This window comes from Episyrphus balteatus, chromosome 3, assembly GCF_945859705.1.
Source record: "Episyrphus balteatus chromosome 3, idEpiBalt1.1, whole genome shotgun sequence".
NCBI lineage: Eukaryota > Metazoa > Arthropoda > Insecta > Diptera > Syrphidae > Episyrphus > Episyrphus balteatus.
The window spans coordinates 64506827-64530998 of NC_079136.1; the positions used below are offsets into that span (position 1 = coordinate 64506827).

Consider the following 24172-nt stretch of genomic DNA (forward strand, 5'->3'; position numbering starts at 1 on the left):
TGCTTCTACCTATTAAAAGAATTTCAATATCCTGTTGCTGTGTTTTCCCCGTGACATTTTTCGTTTTTAAATGTAAATGTAAGCAATCCAGTTTCATCCGCATTAAAAATGTCTGTATTATTGTACTTTTCTAAGAAATGTTGCAAAATTTTAAACTTTAAGTAGACAAACTTCCAATTGGAATTTTTTTACCAGTAGATGTACATGGAGAAAAAAGACCACCTAATAATAAACGGATTCCATTTTCTTCCATAAATATAGGAAAACTTGGGTCATCTTTTTGATGATATCCCGGGACTTGTGAGTTACTCTTTCATCGCTGATTGACACGCTTATGGGCTTATTCGTCGAAGCCTTATTTTTGATCTTTTCTGGCCCGACTGAGCTGAGCTCTCTCTCTCCAACTTCTTTATCACCACAAAATCGAGAGAACTTAAATGAATGACTTGAATCTTCGGTTTAAGAAAATGTATGATCAATTTCACTTTGTTTACTTTTGTTTTCCATAAGCGACAAAAAAAACGAACCCTCCCTTTAAAAACGATTCGCGAGCGTTTGCTTCAGAAAAAACAGAAAAAGCATCGATAAGAATACGCTGTGGCTCAGGCACAACACTTTGAAAGAAGCATGAAGTTTCTAAGAAACAATTTTGAGCTTGCCAGCTCTAATTACAAGTTCGAAGTACATAGAAACCTACACCAAAACCATTTCTCAATGATTTCACTATTAGTTTTAATTTTTCATTCAAAACTATTCTTGGATTTCTCAAACAAGTTTCTCTGGAAAAAGGAATTCCACTTTTTTTTCTAAGGAACACGTATTATGTTCGTAAAGAATGATCTCTGTAACCCATCAGACCGTAACCAGAAGTTAGAGACCTACCTCCCTGCCTTTCCCTCCTTTCTGTCCCCGTACCGTACACACATAGCTCTATAAATTCTCATTCTTCATCATTTTCAAAAGGACCCTAGCTGATAACACTCTAGAATTAACTCTAATGGAGGATTACTTGCCCATGCAACAACTATCTAGAAAACGGAATATTATGCATGAGTTGGTCATTGGCTATTCCAGGAATAAAAAAAAGACCGACGAAAAGGAAAAAAAGGTATGCATGTAAATACCCAGTTCCTACATACAAACCCAGAAAGAAAGAAAATTGAAAACCTCTCTAGAAGAGCAAAAATCCTTTATAAAAAAATGTATAGTAAAATAAAAGGAAACAACAATAGTTCCAGTGGCAGAAAATCGATCGGCCAGAGGATACCGTTACAATCCCTCAGTACTCTGCAAGCTGATGAAACCTGATGATGGTATGACGATGGCGACTATGGCCAACTGGTGTAGGTGATGGGATGGTGTTGATGCTATAAGGTTTTTAAGGACATATCAAGGGTGGAGGGTCCGTCCTGCCTGCTCTCTGCTACTAGCAACGAAGAAAAACATGGGTTGGCCGATGTCATTGACAGCACTGCTCTTATAATACTGTCACCTTAAGTGGCGTGTTCGTACATTCCTCCATATATATTTGTGTGTGTATATGAGAGTACCTATAGCTGTAAAACCAGCTGCAAGGATGAACTACAATCTAAAACAGGATACAGGAATACTCGAGAGCTTGTCGCACCCTACGGCATCCATATATAGTAAAATGATGGGGCAGTGTTGTAATGCGAGTATGTCTCGCATGTATATCATGGTTTAATATATCGAACAAAAAAAAAAGAGAGTGGAGGAGCACATGACCAAGGACAACTAAAATAATCTCTGAGGGTTGATTGGATATAAAAATAAATTGCACGACTGGGGTCGCACGTACTTGCTCTTATGCTTAAAGTAACTATAATGTTAAAGCTTTTTATTCAAGAAATTTAAAATTTGATATTTTGAAGAAATTTCATAGTATAAAAAAATTAAATCTGTTTTTATAATTAACTAAACTCCGTTTTAAATTATCTTAAAAAAAAAAAACAAATATGCCATTTTATTTCTTGTATAAAAAGGTATTTTTAGAAAAAAATTTTCGAAAATTGTAGGAGCCGTTTTTTAAAAAAATAATTTTTTATATATAAACATTTTTTAACATTTTTCAAAAAAAAAGTTGGTATGCCATTTTGAAGAAATAATTAATTTACACATAAAAACTAAATTTCAAAATTTTTCATTGATCCATTTTGAAAAAATTGATTTTTCAAAAAAAAATTTTGAAAAATTTTTTAAAAAACCAAAAATGCGTTTTTTGAAAATTTTCTAAAAATTTAATATTATCTTTACTTACACACTTTTGTATAAAAATTTTCATTTAAATCGGGTTAATGTTGTACGAGATATTCAGAAACGAAAAAAACCGTTCTATGACAGGTACCGTTAATAACGGTACAAAAAATATTTTTTTTATTTAAAAAGTTGGCTCTTATGTGTAGTACTACACACAAAAATTTTAATCAAAATTGTAAGAGCCGTTTTTGAAAAAAATTAACTTTTTTATTTCCGTTACATGGCAGGTACCGTTAGTTTTGGTCATTAAAAAAAAATTTCAATTTCCCCTCTAGGGAATCACCAAAAACTGCTAACTACCAAGTTTGAACAAAATATCTTCACTCGTTTAGGCTGCAGCTCCAGATAGAGACAGACACACAGACAGACAGACAGACAGACAGACAGACAGACAGACAGACAGACAGAATTGCCGGACTCACTTTTTTGGCATTCTCCATCATCGTAATGTCATGTAAAATTGTTATCTCGAGTTCGATTTTTTTTACGAATCCTAAACTTGCCCTATAGTACCTATATCGCAAGTAAAAAGGTAAAATAGTAAGGAAAATACTCAGCTAAGGTAGGTTAAGTTCTTTTTTCTGTTTTGCTATCCTTTTTTTTTTGTACTGGGTTAGATAAAAAGGAGTTGATAGATGTGCTTGTGTGGTTTTCAAGGTGCTTGAGCAATCCGAAACTTGTACAGATTTAGAAAATGACAAAAACGACTTTGGTACAAAGGTAAATGGAGATGACCGTAAATGAGAGTAACCTTTAACTAAATTCCTTTTTTGTCGAAGAATGAAATACCATTTTTCAATATTTATAAAGCTGGCCAAAAACCATACGTTGACGACTATTGTAGCAGCCGGAAGGTTGGTTTCTGGAATTTAAGAACGCTGCTCGATGCTGGGAATGAAGAATCCTATATCTGAACGCTAGGTCTCGAAAAGAAGGTACATCTACAGAACTAAAAGCAACAATTGAAATTGGATGATAACTAGGTTGTTCATTGAGACAGGAAACTTCAAAGTGATATAGTTGGGTCTGATACCGTTGATAGGCTGCCTATTGTTTTATCATCATCTGGCGAAGAGCAATTATAAGGAGTTAAAAAAACAAATTCTGAGATAAGAATAGAACAATCAACAGGTGTACACTTGATTCTAGATCAGTTGGGTGTAAGTCGATATATTTGAAAACAGTGTGCGTGCTTTGATAGTGCAGCTACTAACACAGGTGACATTATAAGATAATTCTAAGTTCATTCTAAGTATAGAAGATCCCGCTATTGATCAAGCTTTGTCAGACATCACTGGGGATTCCTTAGTGAGGAATTCGTTGGAGAATATTTGAAGGTAAGATCTTTGTTACCTTAGTGATTAATTTTGAATATCTTAAAATACCGTTGAGAAGAAATAAAGCTTACCAACTTGATCGGTTCAAAATTTATTAGTATTTTAGTTCAAATTCATTCAATATTTATTTCCTTTTCGACAAGTACTCGTATAAAATTATAGTTTAGTAAAGTAGCAAATCATCAGTTTTTTTTAGGAGTTGTTCCAAGAAAAAATTTTCGTTAAAAAGTCGAGGAGCTATGAGTCATTCTCGTTGGATGTCAATATATTGTTTAAAAATATTCATTTTTTAGGAAGAATTCAAACTCAGAACTTATGAGATAAATAGGCTCCGAGTAATATGCAAGTTTATGATCATAAAATATGTAAAATAACAAATTGTTTTTAATAGAAGAATCGAGATGGTGGAAAGCCAAAAAATTCGAGATGGGAATATTTTGAAGAATTTTTGAAAAAAGATATGACAAATGACTGTGTTTATTTTGACAGGGTCAAGAGAGTTTATTGGCTTGAGGAAAAGGGTTATCTCAGATAAGCTCATTGCTATTTTGCAGCATCATAAGATGGATCAAAATGCTATATTCTGAATGGAAGAAGATTATCATTCAAATGAGAATGGGAATTTGGGACGCTATTCGATCAAATTAAAACCTTACTCCACACGAATGTTTATAGTAGGTATTGAAAATTGAAGAATATTCTCGAGTTTCTAACAATGCCGATGTTTGTGTATTTTTTTAAGGTGTGTGGATTCTAACTAGTTTATACCAGAGGGACCCAGAATTTTACTCTCCCGGAACAAAAATCTGTGGAAAATATAAATTTTAAAACGAGAACCAAGCTAATTAACAATTACTTATTGTGGTGTGAGCCTCCAATCAAAAGTCTCCACCAACGGATGCAGGAATATGAAGAGGCTCGAAAACAATTTTTTAATGAAGAAGTAACCTTACAGAAAATGTGACAATACAAAAAAGTAGAAATTATGAAAAAATGGCTTGGGGAAAAAAGTGCAATCATTAGACGTATAGGAAGGTTAATAAGCGACAGTTTTGTCAGTTTCAGAAGACAATAAATAGGCCATATGCCAAAGTAAATGGGGAAAAGATGGCGACCTTATTGACAGTCTATATCAAAGACATGACATCAATAGTGCTCAAGTTTTGCACATGATGAGTTTTATGAAAGCCGTTTTACTTAAAACATCCATTTATTGATTTTGAAAATACATACATATAAGCATTATTAATGATCTATGTATTAGATTGGGATTTAGTCGTGAGCAATTCTACACTATCTTGGAACAAAAACCATCCATACATAGTTTGCATGCAAAAACTTCTTAAGCCATTTATTTAATGCTATTGAGAAGTGGTGAAAGTAATGAGCGGATAGCTAAACGCTCATTCAAACTATTAGGAGAAGAGATTGCTTATATGCCTAGTTCGTGCTTAGACATCTGGGTTTCGATTGCATCCATACAAGATTGCTCCTTTAAAGAAATCTTTCAGTCAAGAATCTTTTATTTGGAAACCCTACTTTAACATTAGAAGGAAGAAAAAGCAATAGATATAAAAATGAATGGAACCTTCGAGTTACAGAAAAGCAGAATATTAAAAACTTACAGTTACGAAGGTTTGAAATTTTCAAATTTGTTATCTCGCCAACATCTCATCCAACACAACGCCACAAATTTCCGAATACAATTGTTGAAGTTCATGTCCGCATCGTATCATACTTTCACGAAATTGAAAAAGCAGCCGCTTAGGGAAAAATTCTTTCGAGAGCAAGCTCCTCCTCGTGTTCGAAGTCGGTAATAAAGTTACTTGGCTACGCATTTCCATTCCCTCTGATTCTGGAACTAGCGCAAGCGTCCGGAAGCACGTTTCCTTTGACTTGTTAGGGAGCAAGCAAAACATAAAAGCTAACACTTTGTTTTGGAATTGTCCGTGGATGACTCAAAGCTGGTAATATATTCGCGGACACACTTCGAAGGTGCCATCCTGCAGACACGTCAGAGTCACACACCGATAAAGTCTTGTCTAGTCGGAAAATTAACCGAATATAATTATTATCCTCATTGCCTGTGTCAGCTAACAAATACGGTTCCGGGGAACCTGTTTTTGTTACCTACAGTTCGGCAGGAAGATTTATTTCGGACCGGCTGTGAGGAATAGCTCTTGGTTGTTGCTGTCGATGCCGGGTATCAGCCTTTTCAAGCGATCTCAGCTTTGGGCCACGGATTGACGCTTCCACAGAAACTCCTTGCTTACAGTGTGCAACAAATCCGAGGAAGTGGTTGCCTTGACTTTTACAATTTGGGAGATACGAGCAACTACAAATAAAACTAGGGAAGGGCCGTGGTTATGCTCACTCAGCAAAACCACATTTCTTTCTCTCGAAACAACCCTTTCTCGACATTTGAAGCTCTTAAACTTCTCGCACCTCTAAAAAGTTTTTCCTTCATCCCCTCTGTACTTCACGTAAGCGTAAGCATACCATTCAAAGTGTAGCTTGTCTGTCCCCCTTTGTGGTTTAATAAAATCAACCATGATTTCTATATCCACAAAATTGAAAAAAAAACTTCGTAGCGAACCAACAAAAAATAATGCGTCCCTACTCTTTGAGACTTAAAAGAGAGTGAAAGAAATATTTAAAATAAATTTAAATTAAAAATGAAAAAGGGATCCCATTTCCCACTTTCTTGTATGTATTTAAATACCTCACTGTTCTTAGGATCTAAGAAATGCAAAAATTATGTCTGTGGATAAACTTATATTTAAGAAAATCATCAAAACTGTTTGGGTACAAAATTTCAAGTTTTGTACTAAAATTGTAAAAAATTTGAAGAATTTCTCGAGCATAGACTTTAACATTGGATCCAGAATTTAAAAAAATTTTCAGCTGATGGTCGAAACAAAATTGTCTATCTGCAAACATTTGTAAATAGATTCTTCATCCTTTGCATATTTTGCCAAACTGACAAACACATTCTTGAACTTCGCTTTAAGATAAAAACTGACTTAAAGGCACTATTTCATACGCAAATAAACCCTAAAACCAGGGTCCATAGAAGCTGCGATAATAAAATGAATATCCAAAACCACATGGCAAACCACGAAAGCTTATACTTCACCATAAATTGCTACACACATACATTTTCAGTATAAATATACAAATAGACAATTGCTAGCCGCAATTGAAATTCCAAATGACTCTCTGCTAGCAACAACAGAAAAGCATCCAAGTATCCACCAGTCCTCCAGACTATTATCAACCAACCAAACTGCCCTTAGTCTCTCTTTCTCTTTCTACCAATTAAAATCACACACAACGAACGAATTCAAAGAGGAAAGTTATTATTGCCTTATCACAAACCATCACACACATCGCCAAACGACTTTGTCCAGGTTTAACTGGCCACAATCCTGTTCATTTTGGTCACTTCGACCATCATCATCAGCAGCATCATCAGGAGGAGCTCCCAAATATTCAACTATATGCCCAAAGGCAAATACTAGAGATACACAACATGCAAAACTGGCACTGGCACCGTCTCACCATATACCGCATCATACTACCAAAACCACGTTCTGCACCAACAAAACTGCATTGGTTTTCTATACTAAACGAATACGATATATCTAAGAAGTATGTGGGTGAGGTATTTATAGAATCAACCTTCGTGCCGGGAGGCTAGAAGGCCAAAAACTCATACCTACCACATAAAAAAAAAGGACGACGACGACAACTATAGTTGGAATTCATTTCCACTTTGATACGATGTAGGATGATATGCAAACCAAATGCCAGGTGATCCTTCTGCGGTGTTAAACGATTACTATTCCTTGCCACTTCAACGACCCAGGTCTAGAACTTAACAATATCTATACCTATCGCCGTCGTTCTTGTCGTCGTTGGTTGTAGGGACACAAAAAAAACTTCGACCTTTTATGTGTCCCTCCTTGCATACGTGGTTGGGGAATTTTCACTAGATACGTTTTTAAGTTTACTTCCACGTGAGATAAATCTAACAATACCCTTGTGCAGATACAACATCATCACCTTATTCCTTTGTGAGACTAGACTATTTCCAAAGTGTATGCTATTCGAAGGCAACAATATTTTTCCCAACAGATTTTACCTCAGTATCACATCAACCAGGGTTTCCGATTTCTAGCATTTCTATTATAAAGTATTATTTTGCATTTTAACCTTTCTTTTCGTGATAAATGGTTTGTGGTTGTGAAATTAAGATTTTTTTCAAGGTTGAAAAAATAAATGATTTGTCTTCCAACAGCAGTATTGTTTTTGAGAATTCTCAAAACTTATATTTAAAAAATCTTCAGTTAAATTTAAAGCTCAATACATATTCTGAAGCAAGAAAAAAAGGATGTGGAACCATCCAAGGAAGATGCCGCATGTGAAATGTATTTTGTAAAAACGACAAGAAGGATTTCAGATGGTCGATATGAAGTTGGCCTTCCTTTTAAAGAGGGGATCTAGTAAAGAGACCTTAATTAGGCGTTTTGAATACACCATAACAGCTGATATAGAGAAGATGTATAGCCAAATTCTCGTACAAGAATCGGACCAATACTATCAACTGATTCTTTGGAGAGAAAGTCCTGAGGAACCCTTAAAAGTCTTCAAACTCAAGACGGTTACGTTTGGCACAGTTTTTGCACCTTACTTGCACTGAACCAAATCCTTACCTAAATACAACGAAAAAATTCGTTGAGCCAACGAAAATTCAACTAATTTTCAGCCGATGAAAAATTTAATTGGCTCAACGAAATGGCTTTCATAGGTAAATGAAGAACTTCATCAATTAACCAAAACTGTCGTATTTTAATGAAATTTTTCATACAAATTTTTGATCGAGAATTAATGAATTTTTACATCACTTTACGAAGTTTTTTCATCGATTAACGTAAAATTTAATTGAACACGGTGATATTTTTCGTTAGTCAATGTATTTTTTGATTAATTTATGAAAGGAACACTAAAGGCTTGGCCACACCGGAGGGTATGCGGTAGCGGTACGGGTAGCGGTGAGGGTACTTGTATGAAAAAAATTCCAAACTGACACATCAACGTTCAGGTGTGGAATTTTTTTAGTACAAATATCGTTACCGCTATACCGCATACCCTCCGGTGTGGCCAAGCCTTAAGTATGAAATGTATGAGAATCAATACAAATGATTTGGTTTTAACTAAGCGAAGCTCCGACAATATCGATGTTAGGCGCTTATTATAAAAAAAAGGAAGCAAACAGGGTCTATTCTATTACATCCGGATTTTTTTCAATAATATAATTGCATCATTATACCAAAATCGCCTTTTTCTGGGTTACAAGGTATTAGAACTACAGCGACGATATGAAGAATTTTCATAAGACAATAATTTATTTTCATAAGCTTATGAAAATTTTCGTTATTTAATGTAGAATTTATTATTCTACTTTCCACTTTTTTGTGAAATCAGTGATGTTTCTAAGATCAAAATGGTTTTCCAGTCGTTTGTTGCAGTAAGGGAATGATTCTTCAATTTTGTTTTATGGCTTGAACTTGTCCAATTTGGTGGAGTTGTTAACGCCAGGGCTACCTTTGCGCCTCTAAAGAGGCGTTTTTCCTCTTTTTTTCACCCAATCCACTTTCCCTACACTTTTTAAAAATTGTCAAAAAATCCCTTTTTTTGATATTTTGGTTCCTCTTTTTCCCCTATTTTAAAATTATGTACGTTTGATTAAAAAATTGACATATTTTTGAAAATCAAGGAAAATATGACCTAACGACGAAATAACGACTCAATTGTAAAAAAAAATATACGTTAATGTTGTTTAGCGCTGATTTGATTTTTATAAGCTTATATTTGATAAATTTTGTGTTCTTTTTTGAAGAAGTTATGCACATGCAATGTTTTTATAATATTCTGTTTTTAAAATTCGTCGGCATAAAGCTAAATTGTTCTAAATCCACTTTTTACCGAAAACGAGTTAATGATGCAGTTTTACTAATTTGAGGGTGCTCTTTCCGAATTTGAAAACTGTTTTTGTCAAAAAATTTCATTCCGCAGATAATATAATTTAATGGGACATAGAACATAGTATTCTTGATTGTTCTAAGTCCCATCATATTTTGTTCTAAGACCACTTTTTATTTAAGGAAAAAACGTACTTGTATAGGAATTGTTCTATGTCCAATTTTGGGTTTTTATTTTTAAAAATAGTATGCACCTACTAATGAGGTAAACTTGTATATTTTATTCAAGAAAAAAGAACAAACTTTATAAAAAACATAACTTGAATGGCAAACGAGCAGAAAACTGTCGTTGTAAACCAATTTGAAACTTAAAATCGTGCCTGTAAAATTTGCTTTTTGTGACATAGAACAATTTTGCTTTACGGCGACGAATTGTATGAACATAATACAATTTTAATTTTAAGAAATTGTGTTAAAAGGTTTGTGTTGCGGTTCGGAAAAGGCGCAAATGAGTTTATTCGTGTGACTGTCGTACTTAACTTATTCTATTTTCATATTTTTTTATTAGGGCCTCTTTTTTTTTTATCAAAATCCTCTTTTTTGGCCTCTTTTTGAAAATCTACGAAGGTAGACCTGGTTAACGCTGCTATTTATTCGTCAGTCGCGGCGCGTCGTAGAGAAATTTAATCGGATTGCAAAAAGGAACTCGATTGAGTAATGTCTGAAATTTCTATTTTAAAATCTACTGCAACTTGCTTTATTTTTATTTCTTAGTTTCAAGATTATCTTGTGTCATTGTATTTCTTAAACGATTTTGTATATACTTTAATTATTTTGAGAATGACCTTTCATATGCAACTTGAGTACAATATAAAGTCATGATGAATCTGTATCCGAGAAAAATAATGTGTATGTTTTTACATCGAAATAATAGCGCTGCAAAACATTAAAACAACATTTTAATTTTTAAGCAATTACGGCAGGTTTTTTTTTTTTTGTTTTTATGTGTTTCTTGGCTCTGGCGTTCCTCCTTCTCCTCCCATTCATCTTCACTATCATTGGAATTGGCCACGATGAAGCAAAGTGGATCAATTCTGATCGCAACTGCGCAGAAGTAACTTCGCAAAATTTCCTTAGTAATTTTGAATAAATTTATGTCATACACTTCGTCCTCGAACTTTTTTTAGCATTTGTTATGGGCTCGTTTGTAGCCACAAACATAATTCTGTGGGCCTTGAAAGATTCATAGGAGATCTTTAAAGGGAGCGCAATAGATTTATATTGACTTAAAAGGCCAGCAACCGAATTGAGGCATGGCGTGAGTGAATTTTATGAGAAAGTTTTCTTTTTAAAAATAGAATTTCCACGCTTTTAAGAAATGCTCAATATTAAGCCTTGAAAAACTAGTATATCGAATACCAATGTGCGTGATCTTAGGTTTCGACACAGCACACTTAGGACCTTGAAGAATGGAAAGTCCTTGTGTTTCCAAATCTTTTTTATGGGGAAACAAGCTTAAATTTAATGCAGGAATACCGATCCTTATTAGAGCTTTATGACAATCAATTCAAAAATAACGGCAACCCTACTTCAAATATTTAAAAAGAAGGCATATACCATACCACGCCTACTATATTTGAATTAGATACAAACAATTTCCTCGTTCATATAAATTTCAGTTGGAAGTCCTTTGTGAATTTTTAATAGATTTCCATTTTTTTTTCTTCCTCTGCTAGATATCCTGTTTCACTCGAAGAATATTTTTTTTTGCTCTACAAAGGAAAAGGGACTGTCGCGTCTCGTCCCAAAAAAAAAAAAAAAAAAAATAGAGAATATTTAGTTAATCCAAGAGTTTGTGCATTAAAAATCAATTGCATCCACTATACAACCAACGCACACGTTGGCAATAGCTTCCGTTTGCTTATAGATCATATCGATATAAAAGGCCTGGTGTAGATGGTTGCTGGCTTTTTTTTTTGTTACTAACCTGAGGCCAGACATTGAATGAAATCGAAAAAATGGTATCCTTAAAGTGAAGGCAAAAGTAGTATAGTTGCAGAGTTGATTGAGTTTTTCTATTGAATCCAGAAAAAGGTAGTTTGCTCAGCAGGAGAGAGAGCAGAATGAATGACTGGCTGGCTGGTATTGGCTCTCGGTCGAAGAAGGAGCAGCAAGCAAGAACTTAAACTTACCATGATGAAAACTGGAATTTAGCCAAGATGACTATCCATCCTTAGTCCTGGAGGCAAATTGAATCTGTCCGAAACAATCGTTTTCAGGTTGGACAGGTGAGAGAGGAGTTGGTTTGGTTATAGGTAGGTTTATATTGATGATGGTGAAGAGTGTTGGTGACTCTCCGGGCCACCACTCTATATAGGTACAAAAAGAGAGAAGATGAGAAAAAGTGTGGAAGTGGAAGCGTTTTAAAGGAAATAATCCTAATGAAGATTATTCGGATTGAATAGATTTCAACAAGAGAATGAGAGAGCGGGAGCAAAAGAGTGTTCCAAGCAATCTATTGTAATGAATGCAAACCGATGAATAAGTAATTGGATTGATTCATTTGAATTTTGATCGGATTAAGTCGATACCGGAGATGAGATTAAAGCATTTGAAAAGATTTTGCTCTATTCTATTTTCGATAATAAATTTTAATTCAATCGATTGTATTGTATTTTTAGTAAAAAAAACTGTTTTATTGATTGATTTTGATTTTAAATTTTGGTTTAAGTTGTTTATACTTCCAGTGGACTCTTGGCGTGTTGTCATTTGAAAAAATTGTCTGAAAATAATATTTTAAAGAAAAATACAAAAACAATACTTTGTAGTGAAGATACGGACGGTGGAGATTTTGACGATTCAGAACTTATGTGCTCCAGCATGTGCAGGAGATAATGTGGTGCCTGAAAATGCACCACATCTTGGAGCATCTTCAAATGTCGTCATGCGGTTGTCAGGAAATATTCTAGATGAAGTAAACCATCTTGTCTATTTTGAAAATTTTTTTACACGTCTATATGACTGCTTACATACCTAAGAAATCAAGGAATTTATAGCTTGGGAAGAACTCGATCAATTCGAGTTCCAAATATAAAAATATCAAACGAAGCGAACCTGGCGAAGCGCAAACTTGAGCGAGGTTACTGTGAAGAATAGCAGCGTTTTGTGGATGGACAACAAGAACATTCGGCTTCTATCAACTTGTTGTGGTGTAAAACCTTTTCTATCGAACGTGTTAAGCCCAGGACCTTCCACATCATCACGATGGGATAGAACAACGAAGGAGAAGATTAAAATTGACTTTCCGTTTATTATAACAGAGTATAATCTACATATGGGAGGTGTCAATCTAATGGATGGTCCTCTAGGTCGATATATTATCCATCGTATTTTATCCATCTTTTGGATGTAGCGATGGTAGGTAAATGCTTATACATCCTTTATCATGGGTCACACAAGGAAATCAACATAGAATTGCCAAATTTTCGGACAGAAGCCAAATCAAGATGTCAAGAGGTCGACCAGTGTCATTAAATCACCAATAAACCAACAAAAAATTTTACTTTCCGACTCCAGAAGTTCCAAATGACAATGTTGGTTATTGGTGCATATTTCATGACCGCAATGGTAAACAAACTTCCAAGCAACCGTGACGGGATGCAAATCGGAGACACAAGCCTATTGCACAAAATCATTTTGTCAAAATGTAAAATAAACCTTTGTAATTCCACCCCAAATTTATCAAATTATGACCTTTTATAAACGTTTAAATAAAATATTTTTAACAACCCATTATGTTGCTATTGTGTTACTTTTTTTTTCTTGACAAAATTTGAGCGCGCCTCAAGTCTATATTTCTTACCTTTAAAAGCTGAATACTTTTATGTATTGAAAAATTGATTACCGATTCGTGATTATTACATCCATTTAAGTTAAGGCAGTGTTTGTTGGAACTGGAGCTTCAGGATTCAGGGCTTTATCCCTTAAACTCTCAAGCTATTCCGGATCACTTTTTAAGCATTTCCGAATAGTCTGCAATTCAACCTCACCAATTAACGACTCTTCAATTCTTCATCCCGATTCGTTGGCATTTAAAGATATCCAACTTACAAGTCAGCTTTCAGACACAGCTCCTCTGCTTATAGCTGTCTCAGAACTCAGTATTCGAACTACAAGCTATGCCGCTCACTCTTGCAATCATTTAAAAATAATGAGACTCACACATAATCGTGCTTCAATAACCCTACGCAAAAAAAAAACTATTTCAAGAAATTTCACCACTTCCAAAGATTCCGATACAAAATTTTTCAAGGCGTAGGCAGTTCGCAGAAGTTTAAGCTACCCCTACTTCGATTACAAAGGAAGAATCTCCAAAAGTTAAAAAATAATTAAAAAATCTAAAAACTCGTAAGCGAATGTTGAGTTGGCTGTACCGGAGCTGGCTGAGGATTACTTAATCACCCTTTCACGTTTTGAATGAAAGTGTGTTCTTTGTTAAAGAAATGATAAAGAATTAATACCACAAAAAATGGTAATTCTCGGGTCGTTCTTAGATACAGCTACTTTTATCCGAACTTTGCACTGCGGTTGTGAAAAGCATGTTCTGTGCTCTCAAGGGGATTGAGCGTTGTTGTGATGCAGGAGCACAACCACGGTCCTTACCCAGTGCTCCCAGACTGTGCGAAATGAGGCAGCTACTTGCTCTGATCCTCCCAGAGCAGTAGTTGCAAGAATGATGCAAGGGGTTTCATCTGAAGCCATCATCCATGGGCCAAAAACATCATCCCTCCAAACGGTAAAACGGGAACGTCCTAGACGGGACCATAGAAGGCCCATCCCGGACACCCTGGCTGACATTATGATTGCCGCTGACCTGTGTATGACAAGAACTAAGGTCCCCCGAAATTTCTTGCTGGCGGACACAGGAAGCGGGCCCTTGAGTTAATAAGATCATAAATTGGAATGGAAAAAGCGCAGCCAAGGGTAATCGTCCTCGATTTTAAAAAGGCTGAGTACCATGGCTGGTACTTCCACTTCACTAAAGCGGTCCACAGAAAGATCGTAGAGTTGGGTATGGGGGCAAGGAGTGGAAACGATAGGGGGTGCTACATGTGCCTCAAGAAGTTTATGGCGTTATGCTTTTGTAATACCCCTGACATCCGGAATAGGTTCACTCTTTTGGTGGAGGAATTCCTCTCAAGGTTTGGTGTGTGACGTGTCGGTTATTAAAAATTCCTATTATTTACTGTATCGTTAAAAAACATTTATTGATAACAATTCTTTTTTTTTTATATTTAACCTTATACTGCAGATGAAAATGTGTCAAATTAAGAACATTTTTGCATAAAAATCAATGTTTAAATAATTCAAAAGTCCCTTAAGCTCTGATTCTAAGGCATCTGTTTATATGCCTGAAGAATTACTCCAACCTCTCCAGAGTTCACCATCAATTAAATAGTACAAAAAAAAAAAGAAAGAAATAACAAAAGTACAACAACTTATATAAATGGCAATTCCAACACAATAAAAACGACTCCCAAAAATTCCATAAGATAAAGCATAAACTATTTTACATACACCTTCTCTATCCGAAAATCAAGTAACACAATGTGCAAAGATATCTACTACCTTAAATTTTTCAACTGCGGTTGCCGGGCCCCGCATCTCATTTCAAAAACAGTATACGACCAAGAAAGTAGCAGCGCAAAGCAACTTAAAATTTACATACCTAATGATCTTTTGAATATGCATGCGGCACAAACAGGCACAGTCACGCAAAATGTCCTTAGAAGTTGTTTCAACTTGCTTTATTGCCAAAAAAAAAAAAAATTATCAACAACTTTCGCTGTCATTTTGCAAATTGCTTCTTCCTTTAACTCTCTCTATCTCGTTTTCTTTCATTCTTTCTCTTTCTTTAGGCCATGTTGTTGTGTTAGCATAACTACGCCTAAAAGGCCTTAAGCTACAGCATTTTGGATAATTTTCTCAGAATATTTGTTAGCTAAATTATACCAAAGACACGATGGAATTAACCGGAATTAGAAGAGAGCATAGAAATTTTCAAAATGAAAGGATGGTAACAGCACCCATTTTGAGAGTTTTTGACATATTGTGATGCTGCGACAAGAACAGGACCCACAACTTGTGCTCTTGTCAATCAGTGTGTGTTGTTAATTTCCAACAATGACATTGCCTATGTTCAAACATAATCTAACACCACATACTCACGACAGTTAACCTACTCTTCTGAAGCCTCAAAAACGATAGGTAATGGTAAAGGGGTCTGAAAAGTTTAGTTCGATATGATGGGTGGTAGGAGCTATTTATGTTGAACGGAGTTAGAAGGTGCGACACAGACGACGCCAACGGTGAAATATAATACAAGTTTAACAACTGATATACCAAATTTAAAATACGGAGGGGATTGGAATCAAAGACTGTTTCCTCGGAACATGACTTCATAATTACATAACATTTTGCATAAAAGGAGGGTGAATACTGAATACAATTAGCTCATTGCAAAAAGTTGTTCCACATTTGTTCTTCCCCCCTCGGATCGGAGGTAGAAGAAGAGGTAAGGTGTGAATAACTTTTTAGATGCCAACGCCCCAAACGCCAATCTAGTGACAGCAGTATCGTATAGGTAACACCTACACTTTCATATACACATACGTGAAACTTTGGGAGGTGAATAATTTTGATTTCTTGAGTAAGAATAACTTGGCGGCGTCATATTTATATACAAAAATACCTACCCCCAAATGTCATAATTATTCTCCTTTAAGGACGGATACCTTTTATAATTTTAGAGTTCCTTGAATAACATGAAATGGATTATTATTATTATTTGGGGAGCCGCGTATTGTCGTGTCGATTGTCGTCAACAAGTAGGGGGTTTTCATGTAAACAGGATGATGTTTTTGTATAGTGATAGAAGTGGTAGGTTATAAGAACAAACGAAAACTGTTTTAGTTTTTTGATTACACGTTGGTGGATTATACAGTCATTTTTTTCACTAAAGTTTAAGAATTTGAAAAAAAACTGGTTATGTTAATTTTGAGCGTTAGTTAGAAACAGCTGAACATAAACATACATATGTATGTAAATTTAAAGTGCTGTGAGCTAGGGGGCAATTAGCGATGGAGAAAGATAATACATATCACCAAAAACATTTTCAATGAGCTTTTGGTAGGATGTCCATCTGGGACATTTCTAAAAAGATAACATTGTGTTCCCGAGCCCGAGAACTTCGAAGAAAAAAAAGAAAAAAAAAACCAGGGGTGGAATCGGCTAAAATGATATTTGACTATCATATTTTTTACTATCAAATTTGATAGTCAACTATTTTTTATCTGTGTAAGGTGATCGTCTTTATCATTTTTAATTTTGGTTTAGTTGGTATCACTTCGGTTTGACATCTGTCAAACGTCATTAAATTAAAAAAAAAACAATGCAGAGTTTCAGTTTTTCACTTCCATAGCTACAATAATTGAGAAGACAATTATTAAAAACGTAAGTTAATATTTTTTAAAACGCTTAAAATAATAATTTATAACTTTAATATCTATCCAGCAAACACAACTCGAAAAGGATCGCTTACAAAGAATCCCACAAAATATTGTATAAACTTTGAATTCAGATGGCAGATCCAAAATGTGTATTATACTCATAAAAAGTATCTTATGTTATTCGAAAATTTTGTACGAGCACTAAATATTATTTCAAATTATTTTTTTTTGTGTACAAAGGTGTGATTGCACATTACTTTGAGTCGGGGATGTAAAATATAATTTAATTTGTTCCTCAAGTCTGACTCTTCTATTTTCTATTTCATATTCAGTTACTTTATTTTAATTTTGTAGTCTTAAAATAATTGCACAGGCACAAAAATATTCATTTTTCCCAAACAAAGTAAAAGCACCACGAAAACCATGAAAAAAATATGCCACAAATGTTAAATTGTATCAAATTGACACCTAAATAGGTGTCAGCTGAAAAAGTCAAAAAAATATGATAGTCACTTTTGACTATCATCTTACACAGACGAATTTTCTTGAATTTGACAGTCAACTATCAAAAATCATCTTACACGATTCCACCCCAGTAAAAGCACCTTAGCGTTTTTAATCGTCAACCGCACTCATACGAAAAATAAAATACTCCTTCATATTTCTATCCAACTGTTAAAAATAACCATCTATAATCTCATAATTTCAAATCAAATTGTAAAACTTTTTTTTTTATTTTGTCCAGTTAGATTGGCGATTTACCACACTGTGCGCAGAGTTAAAGTTTTGCAAATATAAACAATAAAAATTTATTGAAAAGAAGATAAATTAATTGAAATAAATAAAAGTTTAGTTTGAAAAAATGAGACCAAAAAAAGATCAGTGGGGAAAAAGAAATAGATCGCAACCAAAAAAGAGAACATGTTCTCTTTTAAAGAGATACGATGGACCCCCTAGCTCTTTACACACCTGGTAAAGAGAACAAAGAGCACAACTTAAAGTTTTTTTTCTCTATTTCCGTTTAAGATTTTTGAATACTCGTAAGCTAAATGTCGTTGCCGATTGCTGTTTAATTTTGTCCCCTTTAAGACCTACAAAAGTTAAAAACGCAAATGTAGTTGTCCCCTTTACCTAATCTAATGGGACTAGAGAAGAAAGGCCAATAAGACCCCTTAACGCCTTTATCTGCTAAAAGAAAATAAAAACATTCAAAAACGTCACTTAACTGACTTAACCCCTTCACATTCGCAACACTTCAAAATTGGAAAAAAGTAAGAGGCATTATTTTATACTTTATTCTAAATACTGGTTACCTAAAATTCAAGTGTTGAATAAAACAATTTTTTTATTTAATAAATTCGAAAATTGATGCTTAAAAAATATTTCGTTTGGGTATTGGATATATAGCTGTCAAAAATTTGCACCATGAACAATGCAGTTAAATTTTGTTCCCCTGTCAAAGGCGGTACGGCTAAATGTACCTACAATCTACCTACTGAAAGTTCAACAATACTGAAAGTGTACTAAACAATATGTTTACAATTTTGAAAACTAAAAATTTCGCGTTATAATTTTTAATTCGAACTTCAAAAACCAATTATATTTATATAAAACATGATGAATAAAAAAAACGTCTGGTTAAATAAACTAAACTTAACTAAAAAATGAACTACCTACTCTTAAATATACAATCAAATTAATATTTAATTTCTTTTTAAACTGAAATATACACCTATTTTATCAGATATAAATTGTTTAAAAAAATCCATTAATAAATAAACATACCTTGTTTGTTATTTTCTACTAGAGATGTATGACTAAAATACTAGAAAAACTTGCAGTACTATAGACAACTAGCAAAAAACTTAACAATATCCACTCATGATAAGCCCTTTTGTAGGTTTATAATTTAAATCAATCCAATTATTTTACAAACCGTAATTTAAATCATGTTTTCTTTTTTTTTTAACTTGTAAATAGAATTGATTCTACTTAAGATTAAATAATAATACAATATTAATTCATAACATACAAAAAGTCACACGTAAAAAAAAAAACTGTGATTAAATGCCTGTTACTAGACTAATTTAATTGATAAGTATTTTCATATATAAATCAGAAGACTGAGGTCAGTAACAGAAGCTATTTAAAATGTGTCGGCCATTTATTCTACTTAACGGTTTTATATTATGTATCTGGTCTGTAACAGTACATTGTAATGTTCAGGTATCTAAAACATAAATTCAAAATGTAGCCCAAGTTATTCGATAGAAATTAAATACTTTTCAGGATTGGGAGTATGTTTTTCTGCGAGTTGAAAGTAACACTACAAATGCTGATATTCTCGCGTTTAACCTGCGTCCAATACGAGTGAGTCGAGGAGTTTACGCACTTAATGGATCCATTTATACTGGCAAACCATTGGACGATACATATTTGGTAAATATCCAAAATTGCGTATTAAGAAATTTTATACCTAATGAAAAAGTATGAATTATTCACAGGTTGATTTTAAATTATATCGAAGTGAAACGGGAAGTAGTGATTATAAGGCAACACCATTTGGATTTTCGCAAACAACTTTTTATAATTTCATGACTAAGGTTTATGTTAAAATGTTGCAAGAAGATTTGAAAGACTGCACTAATGTACCTCATTTTGAAGGGGAATTCGAAGGACCTATGCCTCAGAACACTTATACATACAAAAATTGCGTAATTAGAACTGATGGTATGCCAGGACATTTGCAACCGGGAGTGTATAGAATAACAGCTCATTTCGTTGGTCCGGATGTTGAGATGTGGTTATCTTTATATTGTCAAGTTAATACTAAAGCAATGGTTTAGAAAAATGTATTTTATAGTAAAAATTTTGCACTTGGTCCTTAAAAGCTTTAATCACAGTGCGTTTATTATATTCTTTCCTTCAAGGTGTATTTTGTTAGAAACTGACTCTTTACCTTCCCTTATTCGGCTCCTTGTCTAAAATTCTCAAATTTTAAATTTTTTCTTTTGTATAAACTACCAGCTCTTCCATTCTATCAAATTTCAAAATTCTACGATAACCAGAAGTGCTCTATAATATTTAATGAATATTCAGCAGAATTTGGGCGGTTGCTACACCCCCTATCCAAAATTCACAAATTTTAAATTTTTTCCTTGGTATAACTTACTAGCTCTACCACCATTCCACCAAGTTTCAAGATTCTACGATAATCAGAAGTGCTCTTAAATATTTGATTTAAATTCAGCGAAAATGGGTGGTTACTATACTACGACCCCTGAATTGAAAATCTCAAATTTTTAAAAATTGAAAAAAAGAACAATACCTTCGAAGGGGTAAGTGTGCGCAATATGACCTGTTTTGGTTTTCTTAGAAAAACATAATTAATTTTATAAATATTAGTTATATTTTACTTGAATTTAAGAAGTCAAAACATGTATCCCTAATAATAATCAATTTACTTTTTTTATGTTCATCATATATTTTGCTTGTAATACATCTTCAAAGTCAAAAGTGCGCACACTTAGCACAAACGACTCTACATATGCAATAGGGTGTGTCAAAATGCTAAAGTATGGAATTTTCAAATGTAATAGCTTTTAGAAGTTGCATTGCTTATCAATATTAAATCCTGCGTTTACAATTTTCATTTTAATTAATATCTTTGGCTCGCTCAAAATATAGGAAGAAATTGAAAAAATTTTAATTTTTAGAGATTTTTGAATTATATGTTTGGATACAAAAACAAATATATTAAATATTCCTGGGTTATTTTTATTTTAAATTATTAAAAATATAGCTTTTCAATAAAAACTATAGTAAATTCTTTTCCAACATGGTGGCGCCCATTTTTTTGTTAGATACAGTAAAACCCGGATAAGTGCCTCTCGCTTAAGTGCCTTACCCGCATAAGTACCTTTGTTTTCTTAGAACCAACATTTTAAGGGTTTTTTCATACAAAATTCATCTTTTAAGTACCTCTCTATTAACTGCATTTCCCGCTTAATAACCTGGAATTTCAAATACTTATACATAGTTGAATTTACTTGCAAAAAATTCTTTTAAGTACACATTTGAAACTAGTTTGAAAAACTTCGTTTCCTAAAGCGCTTTAAAATTCAAAAATTCTACTAAAGGTAGAAATTAACTAGCTAGCTATTTTAAACTTTCAAAGAAATTTTGTTTTGTGAAGATTATGTTTTTATTAATCAAATATGTATTTTTATTATTAAATAAATATAGAGATAAGTGTCTATGAGCACTTAAGCGGATTCTTGTAAGTACCTTACCCGCTTTAGTGCCTATGAAAATGGGGCATTTACGGTGAGGTACTTATCCGGGTTTTACTGTATAAACAATTTGCTTTATAGATAAAAATTTATCAAGATAAAAGTTGTAGTTTGTAGAACATAAAACTTTCTAGAAGTTTGGCCTTAATAATTTTGATCAAAAATGAAAAATGTGTCCAGTTGTTTACTAAAATTAGTTTTTCGTTAGATCCAAGATGGTAGCTTTGGCTCGATTTCGATTATCTCTACCGTTATAGGAAAAAAAACTTTTTACAATTAATTTTTTTTCCAGTTCAGCATAATTTTTGTATTCAATTGGGCTTCAAATTCAAGAACTACAATAATAAGAGATTGATGATGGTGAAATTCCTTATGGTTATCAGTTAGTAAGATCTGCTGGTGAAATGCTTAGAAATGTTTAAATTTTCAAGGATATTTCCTATTTTTATAAATCAAATGAAAGCACAAAGAAATTCTTCAAGCTGTTTGCACTACTATTATACCTCTTAACTGGGGGAAAAAGTGTGATGTGAAATTAAATACGATCGTATTTGATTTAACGTTGAAAAAAAACCTTGAAACATATTTGTTTTAACGTTGAAACAAACCTTTTTTAAGTTAAAATATATTCATTTCTACATTGAAAAATTTTGTATAGCATTTTAAGTTGACCAACGCACGTTCATTAAAAGTGTAACATGGTAATATTTTTCAATTTATAATTTCAAGTTTTAAAGTTCGTATTGAAAGTGCAGCGTAGTTCTTTCAAAATTGATTCAGCCTTGTTTTTGAATCCCACCCAAGAAAAAATTTTTAAAGTGGAAACAATTTAGGATCAATGTAGGCCATATTTTTTGCTTGTTCAACACACGACTGTTAAAAGAAGTCTAATTTCGTGCAATTAAAATATACAATCGCTAGAAGCTAGATCAAAGCTTTCAAGGTACATACTCGTGTAAGTGAGAGCTTTGTAGGTACATACATATATGAATTAATTTCTATAGAATAGAGAGAACACGTTGAGTCAGATCCAATTTGAGCTATTTTTGAAATTTTAATTAAATGTGCTATTGTGAACTGATTCATCAAAAGAACACTTAGAAAAATTTTCATACTTTTAGGCAAATTACTCAATCATTAATTTGTTTTTTTTTTTTTACTTCAACAGGTGAAGTACAACCAACCGTAGTGAATATCATGATACACTGATGAAAAATAGGGAATCCATAAATTCCTCAATAATATATTTGGGGAAAGGGTGTTTATTTTTCGAGGGGTTGAGGTATATCTAGAACTAAAAAACTACTCTGGCAAACTTTACTAAAAATTGATAGGTATTACGAATAAAATAAGTCTCGTCCTTTTTTCATGTAAAAGGGTGTTTTTTTTCGGTGTAGACAAAATTTAGCTTTATTGCAATAGCTATTGGAGCAATCTAAAGTGTCATGGTTAAAATAATGTTTTGGATAGAAAAAAGTAAACTCTTCAATGAATGGAAACCAAAGCATTTCATAAATTTAAATTTCTAATTTATTTTGAGGGAAATAGAAATAAAAAATGAAATTTTAAATATAAAAAAAATATATATAAATTAAAGAAAAATTGGTTTCATAAAAATACAAAAAAAAAAACATAAACAAATTATATAAAAACAAAATATTTTCAATTAAAACTACGAAAACAAAATAATGAATATTCATATTTTTAATATTCAAATGAATATTATTACATGTGTTTTTTTAGCATTAGCTTTTCACAAAATTCTCATCTCAAATTGCTCATTCCCTAATCTATTATTTTTTTGGTGAATCGAGAAGGGTCACATAGGAAAACAATCACTCCACTGGGCTGACAAAGATCTCACTGATGGAAATGCTGAAGATCCTCTAAGCTCGACGAAAAACTTCATAGTTTCACTTTCTTGCTGAGCTTTTAAAATGAGTGAAGATATTACATTATCTATCTATCTATTGCTCGCAACATCACCAAAGTCATCGCTGCTGTTGTCCGAATCATCGTTTACAGAACGATCTGTTCTCGGACCTCTGGTAAGTCTCTGCGCTAGATTTTTAACTTTCTCCTGGATCGAGGAGATTTATCCATGTAATTTTAAAAACGAGGGTGCGTCATCGCAGCAGTTGCTGCACATCCACCTCTATCATTTACCTCGAAAAAGTCTTTGAATCGAGTTAATAAAGAATTTTTTAACTTTTCAACTACAGCACCAGTTCCCATTTTTTTTTTGCACGGTCAAAATAGTTGGCAGGAGACACCCGTATTGGCAGTTTTCCTCACCTTGTAGAATATCAATAGCTTTAGGGCAGGCCAAGAAAGGTAGCCAGCTATGTACTCAAAACCGCTACTTACAAACAACATCAATTTGTTGGATATAGAAATGAGTTCTCGAGTCAGGAGCTTGTCTTTCAACTCATAAATTTGGTTAAGACTATCAAACAAACTATTTCAGCGAGTACTGGGGGTTTTTTCAAACCTCTCTTCTTTTCGGTGATCCCAAGCATTTCCACAGAGCCTCACCTTTCTTTACCAAGTTAAAATGTATCAGTTTTGTGGATGGATGGATGGATGGATGTGAACTCTCAAACATAACTCAATCCCTCAAAAAAACTACCTTTTATAAAAAATATCTTTATCTTCCTCGCGCCTGCTGTCATCTAAAACTCTAATCTCCAATCCAGGAAACTTTTTTGACAAATTTCATCTGAGTGACAATTTTTTGCATTGCATTTTTGGGTCATTTTGCGGAATTTAATCAC

General features: G+C 33.4%; 1 protein-coding gene across 1 annotated transcript; it reads left to right on the plus strand.

The window, feature by feature from the left end:
* The first annotated feature begins 19040 nt into the window (after nucleotides 1–19040).
* Nucleotides 19041–20239, plus strand: LOC129916533 (uncharacterized). Its single transcript, XM_055996535.1, has 3 exons — nucleotides 19041–19332; nucleotides 19396–19545; nucleotides 19611–20239. The coding sequence occupies exons 1-3, from the start codon at nucleotides 19258–19260 to the stop codon at nucleotides 19950–19952; spliced, it is 567 nt and encodes a 188-aa protein (XP_055852510.1). The 5' UTR covers nucleotides 19041–19257; the 3' UTR covers nucleotides 19953–20239.
* Nucleotides 20240–24172: the final 3933 nt, after the last annotated feature.

Excerpts from the sequence above, each read along its gene's own strand:
- LOC129916533 (XM_055996535.1), top strand. The coding sequence starts at position 19,258 with ATGTGTCGGCCATTTATTCTACTTAACGGTTTTATATTATGTATCTGG. Across the intron at positions 19,333-19,395 it reads CAGTACATTGTAATGTTCAG|GATTGGGAGTATGTTTTTCT; the intron begins GTATCTAAAACA and ends AATACTTTTCAG. Across the intron at positions 19,546-19,610 it reads CATTGGACGATACATATTTG|GTTGATTTTAAATTATATCG; the intron begins GTAAATATCCAA and ends AATTATTCACAG.